This window comes from Salvelinus alpinus, chromosome 2 (assembly GCF_045679555.1).
Source record: "Salvelinus alpinus chromosome 2, SLU_Salpinus.1, whole genome shotgun sequence".
Lineage (NCBI taxonomy): Eukaryota > Metazoa > Chordata > Actinopteri > Salmoniformes > Salmonidae > Salvelinus > Salvelinus alpinus.
In genome coordinates this window covers 45,713,913-45,732,939 of record NC_092087.1, presented here as the reverse complement: position 1 = coordinate 45,732,939, position 19,027 = coordinate 45,713,913, and the positions used below count along the sequence as shown (strand labels likewise).

Sequence of the window (19,027 nt, the reverse complement as noted above, 5' to 3'; positions counted from 1 at the left end):
ATAGGGCGGCGCACAATTGGCCCAGTGTCGTCTGGGTTTGGCTGGTGTAGGCCGTCATTGTAAATAAGAATTAGTTCTTAACTGACTTGCCTATTTAAATAAAATATTAAATAAAAAATAAATATATACAATTACTCTACCGAGCGAAGGCAGACGCCAGCGAACAGATTCAGCACCATGGCCAGTTCCTCTTCTCGCGCCTGCGCATGTTCTAGAGCTCTGCTGACAGGAAGAGGCCATCGCTCGCGCTTTTCATTGAAGGGGCTGCTTTCACTCATAGGCGCCCCCCCCCCCTCCCTCCATCTAGCATATCCGCTGCTTTCACTCATAAGCGCCACCCCCCCCCCCCCCCCCCCTCCTCGCACATCCGCTGCTTTCACTCATAGGCGCCCCCCTCCCTCCTTCTCGCACATCCGCGTCTGTGGTGCAGGCAGAGATTGATGTGCTGTGTCTGTGCGCGTGCAGCATCTCAGCTCTCTCTCCATGCATAAGTTGTATTTTCTGGCATCCTTCAGAAAAGGCTCAACAGATTCAGTTTTCTTTCGATTCGAGGATTATATTCAATTCTTAAGCAGATACAGGTTTACATTCAGTTTAGGTTACAATCCGAATTCTTATCAAATTCACAAATTTTGAGAATAGGAGTTCTGCGAGGCTACATCCTCTGTAAGGCAGCAAAATGTTGGATCCGTCATCCAGCGAGGAGGAATCGGATGGTGGGATGGTGGAGGAGGAACACCATCACAAGGAGGCATCGGCACCCCAGAGCGGAGCCCGCATCTCTCCAAGCCGGACCAGCGAGAGCTCCGGCGGGCTTGCGCCCAGCAGCAGCCGCAGTAGCGCTCGCCCGACCAGCCCGAGCCCGTCAGCTGCCAGCGAGCAGGAGAAGGTGGAGGAGGCGAATTTGCAGAAGGAAGAAGAGGAGCGCAAAAAGAAGTTGCAACTATATGTATTTGTGATGCGGTGCATTGCATACCCTTTCAATGCAAAACAGCCCACCGATATGGCGAGACGACAACAGAAGGTAAGCCACCCACGGTGGAATGGACGTAAATCATCACGTGTAAACGAATAGCCTACTTTTCACATCAATGATTAGCTAGATGCTCTCTTACAGGACCTAAAAATAGGCCGGATAAAGGCTACGTCAATAATAAGCCTATACTATCCCACAAACTCACACTAAATAGCCTACCATCATATCACAGCAATAGCTATACATAGCAAACACCGACCTTCTCCTTCATACACTGTTTACATGAATGTAGAATGTAGCTGAATTCAGCCATGCATAGGCTAATGACAGCTATGATGTGGGTTCGTATTGAACCATCATAGCACTGCAGAGCCATGCAGATGGCTGTTAGATAAAACATTCGTTTCTACATACACAGTCATCAACTGCAGGGCCTTGCACATCATCCAAACCATGCACCGTGTCATTTATACACTTCTATTGCGGAAGGGAATATTTTGAAAATAACCTAAATAAATAAGTGTCATTGCAGTTCTAGGCATCACCATAGCCATGTGAGTAGTTTTCATTCGAGGTCTTGAGCTGTGTGTGCTACTCCGGTTGTTGGATGAAAATGTAGCCTTTTTGCGCCATCACTTGCCCTGTTCATTCATTTTCCCAAGGTGACTTATAGTAGCCTAAGCCCTAAAGGTCCGGACAACATTGAAAACATTCGGAAGGCCTGCATATTTTCTGTTCAGCGGGGATAATACAGGCAGCCTATAGCATAGGGCTAATACATTTTTCTTCATAGAAATTTAATTATTTAATCCGTTTCTGTTAATATTTGATACGGTCACGTGTCCACAATACGTGACCTATCTACTGTTTAGTTAGGGCCATTTATGGTTTATTTCTTGCCGTTTGGTGAATACATTCAGCCTTAAATATATACCCCATATTTATTTAAAAAAAATTATAAACTGTTCCTATCTAAAAGGGTTACTGTGAATTTGACAGTAGTTTACAGGCAGCTCGGTGGCAAGTAGAATTCGGTATTTCATATTACAGTACACCTAATATACTATATATACGGCAAGTAATGACACAGTACAATAATGTAAAATTGACTGCATTATACTGTAAAAAAATGTCAATGCTACTGTAATCGAAATGAATGAATGAATCATTGCATGATTGAATGAAATTCATTGAGGGGAGGGGTTTGTATTTCATCAGCATTTTACTGTAATTATAAGGTTGGCTGCTAGGTGAAATGGTACATATTACAGTATATTAATACACATTTATTATTTTATATCACTTAATAAAGGCTTCTAAACTGGAAGCAACTACTGGGCAAAACAGACCAAAAGGTTATGGCAAAAATGTTTAAGGCTTGCTGCATCTCCAATCGGTACCCTGTACAAGTTGATGAGGACACTATCAACACATGAGTTAAATTGGTACAGCATTCTTACTCATGGGTGCAACAAATATAGCCTCTCATAAGACGCACCTCAAAATATGTTAATGAGACAGAAACCACAATACCATGCAACCACTAGTGGTCAAAGGTATTTTTTGTTGCATTTTATGGTGTGGAATTACAGTACCATTTGAAATGCAGCAATTATTTGCACCACCCACAACATTTTCCCACAATGCACCATAATTTATAGCATGCTGCTGTGAAACATTTCAGAGTATTTTACTGTTGATAATACCCCAAATTACTGTATAATTTATTGTTTTCTGTTACGGTGTAAGCTACTGTGTAGGCTAGATGTGGCAGATTTGTACCTGTATATTGTACCTGTGTCTGTCGGTGGACACTTATCAACGGTCATGGGATGCTGCCCAACCGACGCAACATGTCCACAAGAAAACAGGAAAAATATAGAATGGTTAACGGAATAACGGTTTCTTCAATATTACAGTGCATATTACAGCCACTCCTACGTTGTCTTGGTTGTGTGCTGAGAGTCATTGTCCTGTTGGAAGGTGAACCTTTGCACCAGTCTGAGATCCTGAGTGCTCTGGAGCATGTTTTCATCAAGGCTCTCACTGTACTTTGCTCTGTTCATCTTTCCCTCAAACTTGACTAGTTTCCCATTCCCTGCCGCTGAAAAACATCCCCACAGCATGATTCTGCCACCACTATGATTCACTGTAGGGATGGTGCCAGGTTTTTTATTTTTTTTATTTTATTTCACCTTTATTTAACCAGGTAGGCTAGTTGAGAACAAGTTCTCATTTGCAACTGCGACCTGGCCAAGATAAAGCATAGCAGTGTGAACAGACAACACAGAGTTACACATTGAGTAAACAATAAACAAGTCAATAACATGGTAGAAAAAAAGAGAATCTATATACAATGTGTGCAAAAGGCATGAGGTAGGCAATACATCGAATAATTACAATTTAGCAGATTAACACTGGAGTGATAAATCATCAGATGATCATGTGCAAGAAGAGATACTGGTGTGCAAAAGAGCAGAAAAGTAAATAAATAAAAGCAGTATGGGGGGTGAGGTAGGTAAATTGGGTGGGTAGTTTACAGATGGACTATGTACAGCTGCAGCGATCGGTTAGCTGCTCGGATAGCAGATTTTTAAAGTTGTTGAGGGAGATAAAAGTCTCCAACTTCAGAGATTTTTGCAATTCGTTCCAGTCGCAGGCAGCAGAGAACTGGAAGGAAAGGCGTCCAAATGAGGTTTTGGCTTTAGGGATGATCAGTGAGATACACCTGCTGGAGCGCGTGTTGCGGGTGGGTGTAGCCATCGTGACCAGTGAACTGAGATAAGGCGGCACTTTACCTAGCATAGCCTTGTAGATGACCTGGAGCCAGTGGGTCTGACGACGAACATGTAGCGAGGGCCAGCCGACTAGGGCATACAGGTCGCAGTGGTGGGTCGTATAAGGTGCTTTAGTAACAAAACGAATGGCACTGTGATAAACTGCATCCAGTTTGCTGAGTAGAGTATTGGAAGCTATTTTGTAGATGACATCGCCGAAGTCGAGGATCGGTAGGATAGTCAGTTTTACTAGGGTAAGTTTGGCGGCGTGAGTGAAGGAGGCTTTGTTGCGGAATAGAAAGCCGATTCTTGCTTTGATTTTGGATTGGAGATGTTTGATATGAGTCTGGAAGGAGAGTTTGCAGTCTAGCCAGACACCTAGGTACTTATAGATGTCCACATATTCTAGGTCGGAACCGTCCAGGGTGGTGATGCTAGTCGGGCGTGCGGGTGCAGGCAGCGAACGGTTGAAAAGCATGCATTTGGTTTTACTAGCGTTTAAGAGCAGTTGGAGGCCACGGAAGGAGTGTTGTATGGCATTGAAGCTCGTTTGGAGGTTAGATAGCACAGTGTCCAAGGAAGGGCCGGAAGTATATAGAATGGTGTTGTCTGCGTAGAGGTGGATCAGGGAATCGCCCGCAGCAAGAGCAACATCATTGATGTATACAGAGAAAAGAGTCGGCCCGAGAATTGAACCCTGTGGTACCCCCATAGAGACTGCCAGAGGACCGGACAACATGCCCTCCGATTTGACACACTGAACTCTGTCTGCAAAGTAGTTGGTGAACCAGGCAAGGCAGTCATTAGAAAAACCGAGGCTACTGAGTCTGCCGATAAGAATATGGTGATTGACAGAGTCGAAAGCCTTGGCCAGGTCGATGAAGACGGCTGCACAGTAATGTCTTTTATCGATGGCGGTTATGATATCGTTTAGTACCTTGAGCGTGGCTGAGGTGCACCCATGACCGGCTCGGAAACCGGATTGCACAGCGGAGAAGGTACGGTGGGATTCGAGATGGTCAGTGATCTGTTTGTTGACTTGGCTTTCGAAGACCTTAGATAGGCAGGGCAGGATGGATATAGGTCTGTAACAGTTTGGGTCCAGGGTGTCTCCCCCTTTGAAGAGGGGGATGACCGCGGCAGCTTTCCAATCCTTGGGGATCTCAGATGATACGAAGGAGAGGTTGAACAGGCTGGTGATAGGGGGTGCGACAATGGCGGCGGACAGTTTCAGAAATAGGGGGTCCAGATTGTCAAGACCAGCTGATTTGTATGGGTCCAGGTTTTCCAGCTCTTTCAGAACATCTGCTATCTGGATTTGGGTAAAGGAGAAGCTGGGGAGGCTTGGGAGAGTAGCAGCGGGGGGGGCGGGGCTGTTGGCCAAGGTTGGAGTCGCCAGGAGGAAGGCATGGCCAGCCATTGAGAAATGCTTGTTGAAGTCTTCGATTATCACGGATTTATCGGTGGTGACCGTGTTACCTAGCCTCAGTGCAGTGGGCAGCTGGGAGGAGGTGCTCTTGTTCTCCATGGACTTTACAGTATCCCAGAACTTTTTGGAGTTAGAGCTACAGGATGCAAATTTCTGCTTGAAAAAGCTGGCCTTTGCTTTCCTGACTGACTGCGTGTATTGGTTCCTGACTTCCCTGAACAGTTGCATATCGCGGGGGCTCTTCGATGCTATTGCAGTTCGCCACAGGATGTTTTTGTGCTGGTCGAGGGCAGTCAGGTCTGGAGTGAACCAAGGGCTATATCTGTTCTTGGTTCTGCATTTTTTGAACGGAGCGTGCTTGTCTAATATGGTGAGGAAGTAACATTTAAAGAATGACCAGGCATCCTCAACTGACGGGATGAGGTCAATATCCTTCCAGGGTACCCGGGCCAGGTCGATTAGAAAGGCCTGCTCGCAGAAGTGTTTTAGGGCGCGTTTGACAGTGATGAGGGGTGGTCGTTTGACCGCGGACCCGTGGCGGATACAGGCAATGAGGCAGTGATCGCTGAGATCTTGATTGAAGACAGCAGAGGTGTATTTGGAGGGCAGGTTGGTCAGGATAATGTCTATTAGGGTGCCCATGTTTACGGATTTAGGGTTGTACCTGGTGGGTTCCTTGATGATTTGTGTGAGATTGAGGGCATCAAGCTTGGATTGTAGGACTGCCGGGGTGTTAAGCATATCCCAGTTTAGGTCACCTAACAGAACAAACTCTGAAGCTAGATGGGGAGCGATCAATTCACAGATGGTGTCCAGGGCACAGCTGGGAGCTGAGGGGGGTCGGTAGCAGGCGGCAACAGTGAGAGACTTATTTCTGGAGAGATTAATTTTTAAAATTAGAAGTTCGAACTGTTTGGGCATAGACCTGGAAAGTATGACAGAACTTTGCAGGCTATCTCTGCAGTAGATTGCAACTCCTCCCCCTTTGGCAGTTCTATCTTGACGGAAAGTGTTATAGTTGGGTATGGAAATCTCAGAATTTTTGGTGGCCTTCCTAAGCCAGGATTCGGACACGGCAAGGACATCAGGGTTGGCAGAGTGTGCTAAAGCGGTGAGTAAGGCAAACTTAGGGAGGAGGCTTCTGATGTTGACATGCATGAGGCCAAGGCTTTTTCGATCACAGAAGTCAACAAATGAGGGTGACTGGGGACATGCAGGGCCTGGGTTTACCTCCACATCACCCGAGGAACAGAGGAGTAGTAGGATGAGGGTGCGGCTAAAGGCTATCAAAACTGGTCGCCTAGAGCGTTGGGGACAAAGAATAAAAGGAGCAGATTTATGGGCGTGGTAGAATAGATTCTGGGCATAATGTGCAGACAGGGGTATGGTGGGGCGTGGGTACAGCGGAGGCAAGCCCAGGCACTGGGTGATGATAAGAGAGGTTGTATCTCTGGACATGCTGGTCTCAATGGGTGAGGTCACCGCATGTGTGGGGGGTGGGACCAAGGAGGTATCAGAGGTACGGAGAGTGGAACTACAGGGTCCATTGCAAACCAAAACAATGATAGCTAGCCTGAACAACAGTATGCAAGGCATATTGATATTTGAGAGAGACATACAATAAGGCATAAAGTGATTGCAGGTCTTGATTGGGAGAGCTAGCTAAAACAACAGGTAAGATAACAGCAGCAATAACAGGGTGCTAGTCTAACACAGCAACAACAGGTAAAAATGGCGACGACTAGGCAGAGAGGGTCGGATTAACTACACACAGATCCTGAGTTAAAGCACAGAGCCGACAGATAAAACACAAATAAACAGAATGGAGTACCGTGAATTAATGGACAGTCAAGCATGCATCAGCTATGTAGCCAAGTGATCATAGTGTCCAGGGGGCAGCCGTAGATGGAGCAGGGAGGCCTCCACTAAGCTAGCACGCGGCGTTTAAAGTTAGTAGCCCGGGGGGTGGTCTGCTCAGACGGAGGGGGTCTGCTCAGACGTGGTCGTGTCGACAGAGAATCCAAGCCAGATGGCGATGGCGAAAGAGAGGTTGTGAATTGTAGAATTGTGTTTGCTAACTGGTGCTAGCTTCGTGGCAGTGGCGCTAGCTGCGCTAGCCGCAAGCTAGCTGTGAGGATCAGAAGCAGTGGCTCAGGGATTACGGCAGGAATCCGGCGTTGTTGTCGAGAGACAGTCCGATGCTGGTAAATTGGTGAGTAATAAGTTTGGCACCCTATTCCGGCACCCTATTCCGTACGCCACTACTTTTGACCAGAGCCCTATGGGTTCTGGTGACAAGTAGTGCACTATAAAGGGAATAGGATGCCATTTGGGACGAAGCCTCAGTTCATTCCTGTTCACTCAATGCCAGACAAAAGCTTCATATCTGTGATGACTCATGGGAGTAAGTCAGCACTGCATTGTACGCAATGATGGGATAAAGTGCATTTAGCATATTTACATATTATTATCTCCTATTAGAGGAGGCTGGTGAGCAGGTTGACGTTTATTGGGATGATTCTTGTCCTGGAGGCAGAGCAGAGCAATTTCCACTAGATGGGCCAGCTGCAAAGTCAAAATTGGCAGTATATTGTAAAAATTCATGAAAACAAAAATGAGCTTCTTGGTCTTAATTTAATGTTAGCGTTATAGGCAGATTGTTAGCAGTGTGGTTAAGGTTAGGGTTAAGGTTAGGGTTAGGTTTAAAATCTGATTTTATGAATTTGTGGCTGTGACAGCTAGTGACTACCCTTCAGAGCTGCTCCCAGTACATGAGTCAACCCACTAAATGCCAACCTGTGCCTGGTGAGGGGTGGACGGCTCATAATAATTGCTGGAATGGAGTCAATGGAATGGAATCACGTCAAACACATGGAAATGTGCTTGCTGTGTTTGATATAATTCCACCAATTCCAATCCATTACTATGAGCCCGTCCCCCAATTCAAAGAGCCACCAGCCACCACTGTCTTCTATCCCCATCCCTACTACCAACAGTGGTGTATATGAATGTATAAACTGTATCTATAGGTATGTCAATCCTACTGAATGTATGCATAGACTAAATGGAAGCTACAACAGTGCCTATGGAGTGTATTATACATAGATTGAATGGAAGCCACATACAGTTATCTGGTGTCCTTTACTAGAGATGCTGCCTTTGATAATGGAATGCAAGCAATTCTGAGGCCTGTTGACATGACTAGTTTCCAGCTCAATAGCATACTGTACATTCCCTGTATGCACGAAATGCATGCAGTTGTATATTTTCTAGGGGGTCATGAACTGTATAGACAAGCAGGGCTTGACTTGGACTGAAATAGGGGCTGGTACTCATTTTAGGTTCCAATACTGTTTACATTTAGGTGCAGGAGCTTCACAATACTTGTTTTCTTATATTCTATAAGAGGAAAAGGAGCTCAAGCAGTAGAACATTTGAGGTACCGGTACTCAGCTCCGGTGAGCTCCTGCCAAAGTCGAGAACTGTAAACAACCATGTCTCTATGATGATATAGAGTTACCAAATCCACTGGACACTGAGCAGAGGGGTTTAGATTGAAATACAGGTTGAAGTCAGATATTACCGTAAGTCATTAATGTAAGTCTCAACTTCTAGATAGGGAACTGATAAGCCAGACAGACACATTTACCAGCCATTACCATATTGCCTACCTACTCTTTGAGCCCCACAGGGGAACCACACAGTGGAACCATGGCTGCATTACACCGTACTCCCTATATAGTCCACTACTTTTGACCAGAGCCCTATGGACCCTAGTGCACTATATAGGGAATATACTTCCATTTGGGACACAGCCTCTGACTCAGTCTACTCAGCACCATGAGTCATAAATGTCACTACCAACTGAGACCATTAGGTAAAAGATGAAATCATTGCTCTGAACTTCTCTGATCTATTCTTGTGACTGAGTTTGGCGTCAGACTTAATAAAATATAGTCTTTTCTATGGCTCCAGATTGAAACCTCACTGAAAGCTCACTGATATAAAGGAATTTGAGACAAGAAATACAGTATATGAGTATTTGTGATTTTCTGCAACATGCATTTCTGTAGTAGTAAAGGAGTAATTCTCCAGTACCCCTTGTTTCATATATTTCCTTTTAAAGAAGGAAAAACATTGATCACTGAACAAAGACATATAAAGCCATAATGTTAATTTTTAAAATTGTTATTGCATTCATAATTGTAGTCGTTATCGATTTACACAGGATTATTTCAACAACAAAAAATTTTGGGTTGTGTTGTCATTACCCTTTCTCATGAATCCAGACTTACATTTATAATTGTCGTTACATATAATTTCCCTTTGGAAGCCCATTGATAATGAAACCAATGGCTCACCACTTTTCATATTTGCCCGATGGTGGATACATACAAAAATAATATACAGCCTATGGCTATTTCCTATAGTTCCACATTAGTCACAGGAGTAGGATGAAAGCATTTGGGTAATGAAAGGACTTGAAAGTCCCCCTATGTAGCTGCCTGGCGGACGAGAGGAGCAGCTAGGCTGCAGCATCATAATCCGTTATTAGGACTTGTGGCTGGCACAATAACAGAACTGTTCACTGGGGCTATCAGTGTGAAAGAGGCCTGGTTACAGACAGAAAGACAGAGGAGGCAGCAAAGGCAGATGCAAATGAGCCGAGCAGTGACCCTGTGAAAGACACAACATAATGGGGCAATTACTGACTGTCGTTTCCTTTTGAGGCCCGTGAAAAATAATTTATTCAGTCTGAAAGCTCTTATTCTCTCTCAGCTAAAGGGAAAGGTGGCATACTGTAAACAGTGCTGCTTTGCTGTCAATGGGTGTTTTGTTAAAAACCAAACATGTTTGAGTCAGTGTGTATGCATATACATATAGTATAGACGTATGTACATTATTCATACGTTACATTATTTCAATGCAGACGTGGGTAGTAACACGCTACAAGTAACACTTTACATGTACTCAAGTCATTGTTTTTTAGTAACTAGTCATTTTCTCGGAACTCTGTCGGCTGTACTTGTACAGAAGTAGAAGTAGGGGAAAACAATTATATATATATATATATATATACACAGTACCAGTCAAAAGTTTGGACACACCTACTCATTTCAGGGTTTTTCTTTATTTTTACTATTTTCTATATTGTAGAATAATAGTGAAGGCATTAAAACTATGAAATAACACATATGGAATCATGTAGTAACCAAAAAAGTGTTAAACAAATCAAAATATAATTTATATTGAGATTCTTCAAAGTAGCCACGATTAGCCTTGATGACAGCTTTGCACACTCTTGTCATTCTCTCAAACAGCTTCATGAGGTAGTCACCTGGAATGCATTTCAATTAACAGGTGTGCCTTGTTAATGTGTTTTAGCCAATCAGTTGTGTTGTGACAATGTAGGGTTGGTATACAGAAGTTAGCCCTATTTGGTAAAAGACCAAGTCCATATTATGGCAAAACAGCTCAAATAATTGTTATTTTATTTATTTTAGTATGTGTAGAGGGGAGGGGGGTGCAATGTTCAGTGCAGGGTCCCCCCCTTCATCCATCCATCTGAGAAACACCAAATTCCCTCTAGTTGAGACTTTACTCAAACCTCCATCAACCCATCTGCTTATGAGTCGCGGACTCTCCACAATAGACTGTCATGAGATGAGCTACCCCCTAATTCCTGGGTCCAGTGCCCCACCGCTGCTCCTCTGCTACTCCTCTGCTGCCTGGGAACGGGGAACAACAGCAGGGGAGCTATGCAGCGCAAGCCTGATGATTTCATTGTGAACCAGATTGGGATGCAAATCAGTGGCGCATTGAGAGATTGATTAAATTAGCATTCTTGGAATATAGTAAAGCCTCTATTCAATTTGCTCCTCCGATCCTCCGCATGCCGATTGGTCCTCACGGGTCTTTTAATGATGCTGGTTAAGATGAAGATGTGCCAAAATGGCTTTTTCTGGAAATAGTATGGAAATTAGCATGGCTAGTGTTTGTGTGTGTTTTCTTTTGACCTTTTGACCTATTGTGGGACAGAATGTGCATGTCTATATATACAACAGGGTCCAAAATTATTGACATCCTTGATAAAGATGAGCAAACATTACTGTATAAAATGAATAATTCAAATACTGAGCTACATGTAACTGCCAAAATAAAGGAAACACCAACATAACGTGTCTTAATAGGGCGTTGGGCCACCACGAACCAGAACAGCTTCAATGCACCTTGGCATTGATTCTACAAGTGTCTGGAGCTCTATTGGAGAGATGAGACACCATTCTTCCATTGAAAATCTCCATAATTTGGTGTTTTGTTGATGGTGGTGGAGAACGCTGTCTCAGGCACCGCTCCAGAATCTCTCATAAGTGTTCAATTGGGTTGAGATCTGGTGACTGAGACGGCAATAGGCATATGGTTTACAAAAACCTGGTTGCCTCTGCTAGGAGGCTGACACTTGGCCGCAAATGGATCTTCCAGCAAGACAATAACCACAAGCACACATCCAAATCCACAAAGAAATTACTAATTGGCCACAAAATCCCCAAAAATTCAATGGCCATCTCAGTCTTCGGACTTGAAACCCATTGAAAACCTGTGGTTTCAATTGAAGAGGGCAGTCCATAAGCGCAGATAAAGGACATCAAGGATCTGGAGAGATTCTGTATGGATGAATGGTCTAAGATCCCTCCCATTGTGTTCTTCAATATCATAAAACATTTTGTTAAATATTGTTAAATAAAATCTCTTTCTCTGAGGAATTGTGTTTGTATTATTTTATACCATCTCCCCCCCAAAAATGTGCATAAGATAAAGCTCAGTATTTGAATAATGTATTAATGTAGCCTAGTAGGTCAGAGCGTTGGGCCAGTAACCGGAAGGTTGCTAGATCGAATCCCTGAGCTGACAAGGTAAAAATCTGTTGTTCTGCCCCTGAACAAGGCAGTTAACCCACTGTTCCTAGGCCGTCAGTGTAAATAAGAATTTGTTCATCATTGACTTGCCTAGTTTAATAAAAATAAAAATGTTACTCATCTTTATCAAGGGTGTCAAGAATTTCGGACCCCACTGTATGTCTATGTGAGTGTTTGTCAAAGTGTTTGAAGTGAAGATGAGATGGAGAGAAGCTGAATAAAGACTGCTCTCTGATTCTCATTACTAACACTACCAGTGACGTGGTGCATGATATCGGACACAGATCAAGAGGGCTACAAAGATCATATGGATTGACGGAAAAAGTGAGCGTAAGGGTCAGACTCTGTTCAATGGAATGAGGGCCGGCTGCCGTTTGGTCGGACAGAGACGGAAGAGAGGCCACTAATTGGCAAGAAATCTGAAAGAACGAGAAGGGAAAGAGATGTAGCGAAGTAACTGTTTCAAGTGGGTCAAAACAGTGTAGGGAATAGGGTGCCATTTGGGACACAGGTGTTCAGTGAGGAAGGGACTCTGATGAAAGGTTAGGATTTGGAGCATTAATGCTGTATTAATATAACAAGTTAAGTGAAGTGGATCAGCCCAGCTCATTAGCCACATGAAAGCCAGGGTCAGATCTGGGCGATATCTACAGGTAGGGATAATGAAGGGAATAGATGGCGGTAGGTAGAGCAGTATGGTTTTAAATAGCCATGCAGGGCTGCATTTTATTCCAATAACATGTTCCCTCTCTCCATCTCCCCTCATTCACTCCCATAATGTGAGCTTGTACACTGTCCCTCATGGATTTAAAGTCATTTCCACTTATTCGTAAATGTAAATATTGTATTTTTTTTCACTTATGTTTTAACTTTTTTGTTTTACTGCTTATTTAATATCCATATATTTCAGTGTATATGACTGACATGTGGATACTATTAAACTGGGACTTGTTAGAGGAATATGGTGGAAAAGCTCTCCAACCATCCTTGCACCAATGTAATGCTTTTAAATGTATGAGGGTGAGTGAATGAGTGCACACTTCTGGAGAAAGGTAGATAATCAGAACACAGCCAGTGTCTGGAACAGTATAAGCCTCCACCTAAAGATGAATCTGTTACTAGTGCTGAGCGATTAGTGTTTTTTTTTTAAATAATCAAAGTTTTCCATTTAGGTTTCGATCATGTTTTAAAACATCATGTTTTAAAACATTCATAAATGCATTATGAAATAATCACATTAAAATGATTTTAGAGCCTCCCTCAGCCACCACCTGCCTTTTCCCTGATGCTGACAGTGGGTTGAATGTTTCAACAACACAGAATAAAGCAATTAATAAGAGCCCCATGATGGTAGAGAATGACTAATACTGTGTATCACTTATTAACCATCATGTATTAACATTACTTTACTGTAATAGAAAATTTCACTTGTGTATATTACTTCACTTTTATTTGATGACTTTATTCTTTTTTAGTCATTACCTATTCTTCTCAGGCAGTAGCAGCCAGCCAGACAACCATTTAATGAAGGGCTATTCAACCGGGGCTCCGTGGCCCCCTAGGAGGCCATGAAGTTACTGCATATATATATATATATATATATATATATATATATACTGAACAAAAATATAAATAAAACAATTTCTAAAATTGTACTGAGCTAGTCAATTGAAATAAATAAATTAGGCCCAAATCTATGGATTTCAGATGACTGGGACATTCAGGGATTTGTTCCAAAGCCACTCCTGTGTTGTCTTGGGTGTATGCTTAGGGTTGTTGTCCTGTTGGAAGTTAAACCTTTGCCCCAGTCTGTGGTCCTGAGTGCTCTGGAGCAGGTTTTCATCAAGGATCTCTCTGTACTCCTCTCATCTTTGCCTCGATTATGACTAGTCTCCAAGTCCCTGCCGCTGAAAAACATCCCTACAGCATAATGCGGCCACCACCATGCTTAACCGTAGGGATGGTGCCAGGTTTCCTCCAGACGTGACGCTTGGCATTCAGGCCAAATAGTTCAATCTTGGTTTCATCAGACCAGAGAATCTTGTTTCTCATGGTCTGTCTTTAGGTGCCTTTTGGTAAACTCCAAGCGGGCTGTCATGTGCCTTTTCCTGAGGAGTGGCTTCCGTCTGGCCACTCTACCATAAAGGCCTGATTGGTGGAGTGCTACAGAGATGGTTGTCCTTCTGGAAGGTTCTCCCATCTCCACAGAGGAACTCTAGAGCTCTGTCAGAATGACCATCGGGTTCTTGGTCAACTCCCTGACCAAGGCCCTTCTCCCCCGATTGCTCATTTTAGCCGGGCGGCCAGCTCTAGGAAGAGTCTTGGTGGTTCCAAACTTCTTCCATTTAAGAATGATGGAGGCCACTGTGTTCTTAGGGGCCTTCAATAATGCAGAAATGTTTTGGTATCCTTCCCCAGATCTGTGCCTCAACCCAATCCTGCCTCGGAGCTCTACGGAAAATGCCTTTGGTCTCATGGCTTGGTTTTTTGTCTCTGACATGCACTGTCAACTGTGGGACCTTATATAGGCAGGTGTGTGCCTTTCCAAATCATGTCCAATCAATTGACTTTACCGCAGGTGGATTCCAATCAAGTAGTAGAAACATCTCTAGGATGATCAATGAAAACAGGACGCACCTAAGCTCAATTCCGAGTCTCATAGCAAAGGGTGTGAATACTTATGTAAATGAGGTATCTCTTTTTTATATTTTATACATTTGCCAAAAAAATTGAAAAAACTGTTTTCCCTTTGTCATTATGGGGTATTGCTGACGATTTTTTAAAATTATTTAATACATTTTTGAAATTGGCTGTAAAGTAACAAAATGTGAAAAAAGGGAAGGGGTCTGAATACTTTCCGAAGGCACTGTATATAACATCCCTGGCATGCAGGATGAATTGAATAATAAGGGATAATCATTCCATGATTAGCAAACATATGAGCATGTCTATGTTTAGCCATGTTAAACCATGTTTTGACAGCTATCTAGCTGAAAACAAAAACAGGCAATGTGAAAAGACAAGAGCTAATGTACAGGAAGGGTAATGTTTTGAAAGATGAAGATATTGACACAGAAAGTGTGAGTGTGTATGTTTATGTTTGGGTTGTAGAGGTTGGTGTGTGTGTGTGTGTGTGTGTGTGTGTGTGTGTGTGTGTGTGTGTGTATGTGTGTGTGTGTGTGTGTGTGTGTTTTTTTTTTTTTGTGCGAACAAACATTCTGGCATGCACTTTAGGCCTCTTTTTGCAATTACTGTGTGTGTTCCTAGTGTGTGTGTGTTTGTGTGTGTCTATGTTTATATTAGCAGTGACATGCCCCGATTCCCCTGCTCCTGCTGCTCTGAGCTGTTTAGGCCGAAGTCAGGCAGGCATTATTCAAGGTGTACACTACTGTAACTCATTAATTACTAGTAAACCTATGTTCACTTTATGTGGCCCCAGGGAGCCCATTAAAGCCTGTACAGTACTTCGTCCTTCTCCCTAACGGACAGCTCAATTAGTACTGAGATTAATGTGATCCACCCACGCCTACGGTTTGTGTTCACCCCTAGAATAGAGGCCTTAGACAGTGGCTCTAGAGTGGCTCTGGAAAGCACATATAAAACACAACACAAGACCTACAGATGTAGGATTATATTTTGAACACCCTGTTGCAGGAAAACTTTCCTTCAATGCAGGACATTTAAAACATGTTGTGTATCTGAGGTTTAATAAGGCGTCTGAAGTTTGTAATTTCCACTTAGAAATTTCTGACTTGATTTTCTCTTATGAAAAAATGCATCAACTACTATAAAAATATCCATTAATTATAATCCACATAACAATTCACATTTCCTGCAGGATTATTTTCCGGCTGTAGCAAACTGTCTCAAATTAAAATCCGACATCTGTAGGCTGTCCTGTTGGAGAATATAGCTTTTACTGAGCTAGTGTGACAGACTCATGCCCTCCACAAAACTGTTTTAGTCCACTGAGCTAAAGCTTAGGCTGTGGTTTTAGTGAGCTAGGAGAGCCATTAAATGATAGCGGTTGATTTGAAGTCCCAATTGGAGTGTCCTCCCATGCATGGCTTGACAGATACAGTATCTCCAGTGCCATTCATCTGCTTGTTATTTTCTGAGACAAGGTCTAAGGCTCACTGGAGCAATGATGAAACTAGGAGAGGAGAAATGGATTAAAGGAGAAAAGAGGGATGAGAAAAAAAGAGATGAGAAGAGAAACGGATTGAAGTAGGAGAGGGATGAGACATAGAGTGGTAAGACAGAGAACAGAATCAGAGGAGTGATAGTGAATGGTCTTGTCCCAGTGGAGAGACAGAGGGACAGGGGCATGAGCTCATGAGCTATAGCTGGATCATTAACATCCTCAGCTGGACCCACCTACCCCTAGATCACATCCACTCCTCTCTTTCCCTCCTTCCTCTTCATCCTTCACTTCTAGCACACATACACTCCCGCCCCTCTTCCCCATCTCCCCTCCTCCCCTCCTCCCCTTCTACGACACGTACACTCCTGCCCTTCCCCTCACCTTCTCCCATTCTCAACAACAACACCAGTGTAGAGCAGCAGCCAAGGCCCTCCAGGGGCTGTGTGTGTGTGTTGTGTGTGAACGTGTGTGCGCGCATGCATGCGTGTGAGTGAGGTACAGGACCGGTCACTCCCTCAACACCCTCAAATATTCCCCCCTCCGCTTTCTTCCCTCATCCACAACCTGTTTTAAACAGAGCCTTTTCCCTGTTCACTCACTCAGGAAAGAGGAGGCCGCCTCCTCAAGGTCTCCTGCTTCGATCGCTGTCCTGATATCTGTGGCACCTACTGCAGAAGACGCCTCGTTAATTTTGCTGTGTATCTGTGGCGGGTTTAGCTTCTCTCTGTCCTCTGTTAACGTTCACTCAAACCCTGTAATATTTATCTTATTTGTATAGCTGATCCAAGCAGGTGCATATTACAGCGTGTCTTTGTTCTTAGCCTTTCCAGTGGAAACTTGATCTGCCTCCCGTTGTTGAGGACACATGCCGGCCTGCGTTTCGCTCAAACCTCGTTTGATATCAAACAGGACCCATAGTTCTACATCAAAATGGATTCATATTGGAGGCAGATGATACGCCCACCCACACACACACGCTCACACACAGCGAGAGAAAGACAGCGAGAGGGAGATGGAGACAAAGAAAAAAGAAACAGAGATATAGAGAGAGAGGGCGGCCCTGGGATCTGTTTCTTAAATCCTTGAGTCACAGTCAGGCATAGTCAGGAATGTGCACAATCAGAAGAGTGAGTTTGTGCCAAACATGCTCATGCACAGTCAGCTCCAGCTAGCTCAATGCTCTGTAGCTACGGTACGGCAGCAGCATGCCAATTTTAATCACTTTACATCAGCCCCCTACTTCTCCCTGCTTCTCCCCGAGCCTCACATATCATCCGCCCTGATGCCGCCCTCTTCCCATTCACTCTCTGAAGATCCAACTAACATGGCATGTTGCAACTAAAATCCATGACATGCAACTAGGTTAGAGCCAATATGGATGTTGTTTAGTTTACAATATCTTCTGTATCTATTCTGATGAATCTGTGAACAAGCACAGTGGTCAGAGAGAGAGAGAGAGAGAGAGAGAGAGAGAGAGAGAGAGAGAGAGAGAGAGAGAGAGAGAGAGAGAGAGAGAGAGAGAGAGAGAGAGAGAGAGAGAGAGAGAGAGAGAGAGAGAGAGAGAGAGAGAGAGAGAGAGAGAGAGAGAGAGAGAGAGAGAGAGAGAGAGAGAGAGAGAGAGAGAGAGAGAGAAGGAACCAGCCCTGATGAGCAGCAGCTTTGTGGGCGCTCTGAGCTGTGAATCTGGGCTGAGTAATGGGAACGGAGGGAGGGGAGGATAGAAGAGGGAGGAAAGGAGAGGGGAGGGGAGAGCTGTACGTGGTGCTTTTCTACATGGAGCAGTCTTAGAGAGCCTCACAGCTCACGAGATCCTGATATGGGCCAGACGGAGCGATATGGTTGTGTTGTGGGCCGGAGCCTGGGGAATAAGTTGTGGGCCGAAGTCTGCCTTGGGGATAGGTTATAGGTTGTGAAAGGTGCAGTATGCCCATTTCCCTCATGTGTTGTGTTGTTTGTTGAGCCTGTATCAGACACAGACACAGAGGGCGCTCCCAGTACCTGACTCAGACAAGGACTGGATCCGTGTGTGTGCATGCTTGTGAGTTTGTGTGTGTGCCAGTGTTAATTGTGGCAGATATTTTATATTTATATTTAGTCTTAGTTTTAGTCTTAAAAAAAGTTTCTTAGTCGCATTTTAGTCATTTTATCCTTCGTTAGTTTTAGCTATTATTAGTCTACTAAAACTGGACAATTTTAGTCTAGTTTTAGTCACAGTCATTTTAATCACATATAGTCAGTGCTTTTTTCCCTACTAATTTTTCCCTCTAACTTCCATCATGTGCATATTCAGATAATTTTGTCCAACTAGGCCTACCATCCCTTGTATACATTACCTTAGCTGGCAACATTCCTATTGTGGCAGGTTGTAACCAATGCCAGCCATAATTATACATTACCATACCCCTGCCTTGTCTACAATGATTTACAAAAGAATCTGAGCCCTAAACCAACAAGGCAGTTTTAAGAAAATATAGTTAATAAATATTTACTAAATAAGATAGAGAAATGCTAACAAAATGCAAATAGTCCAGGTGGCCATTTGATTTATTGTTCAGCAGTCTTATGGCTTGAGGGTAGAAGCTGTTGTAGGCCTTTTGGACCTAGACTTGCCGCTCCAGTATAAACTTGCCTTGCCGTAGTAGAGAGAATAGTCTATGACTTGGTTGACTGGAGTCTTTGACAATTTTTTGGGCCTTCCTCTGACACCACCTAGTATATAGGTCCTGGATGGCAGGAAGCTTGGCCCCAGTGATGTACTGGGCCGTGCGCACTATCCTCTATAGT

General features: G+C 43.8%; 1 protein-coding gene across 14 annotated transcripts in view; it reads left to right on the top strand.

The window, feature by feature from the left end:
* The first annotated feature begins 400 nt into the window (after positions 1–400).
* Positions 401–19,027, top strand: part of LOC139563015 (calcium-dependent secretion activator 1-like) — a 147,262-nt gene continuing 128,635 nt past the window's right edge. For all 14 annotated transcript variants that reach the window (XM_071381347.1, XM_071381330.1, XM_071381287.1 and 11 more), the window contains exon 1: positions 401–1,024. In XM_071381347.1, the coding sequence (XP_071237448.1) occupies positions 680–1,024 (345 nt within the window). In that variant the 5' untranslated portion in view covers positions 401–679. The remainder of the gene's footprint in view (positions 1,025–19,027) is intronic.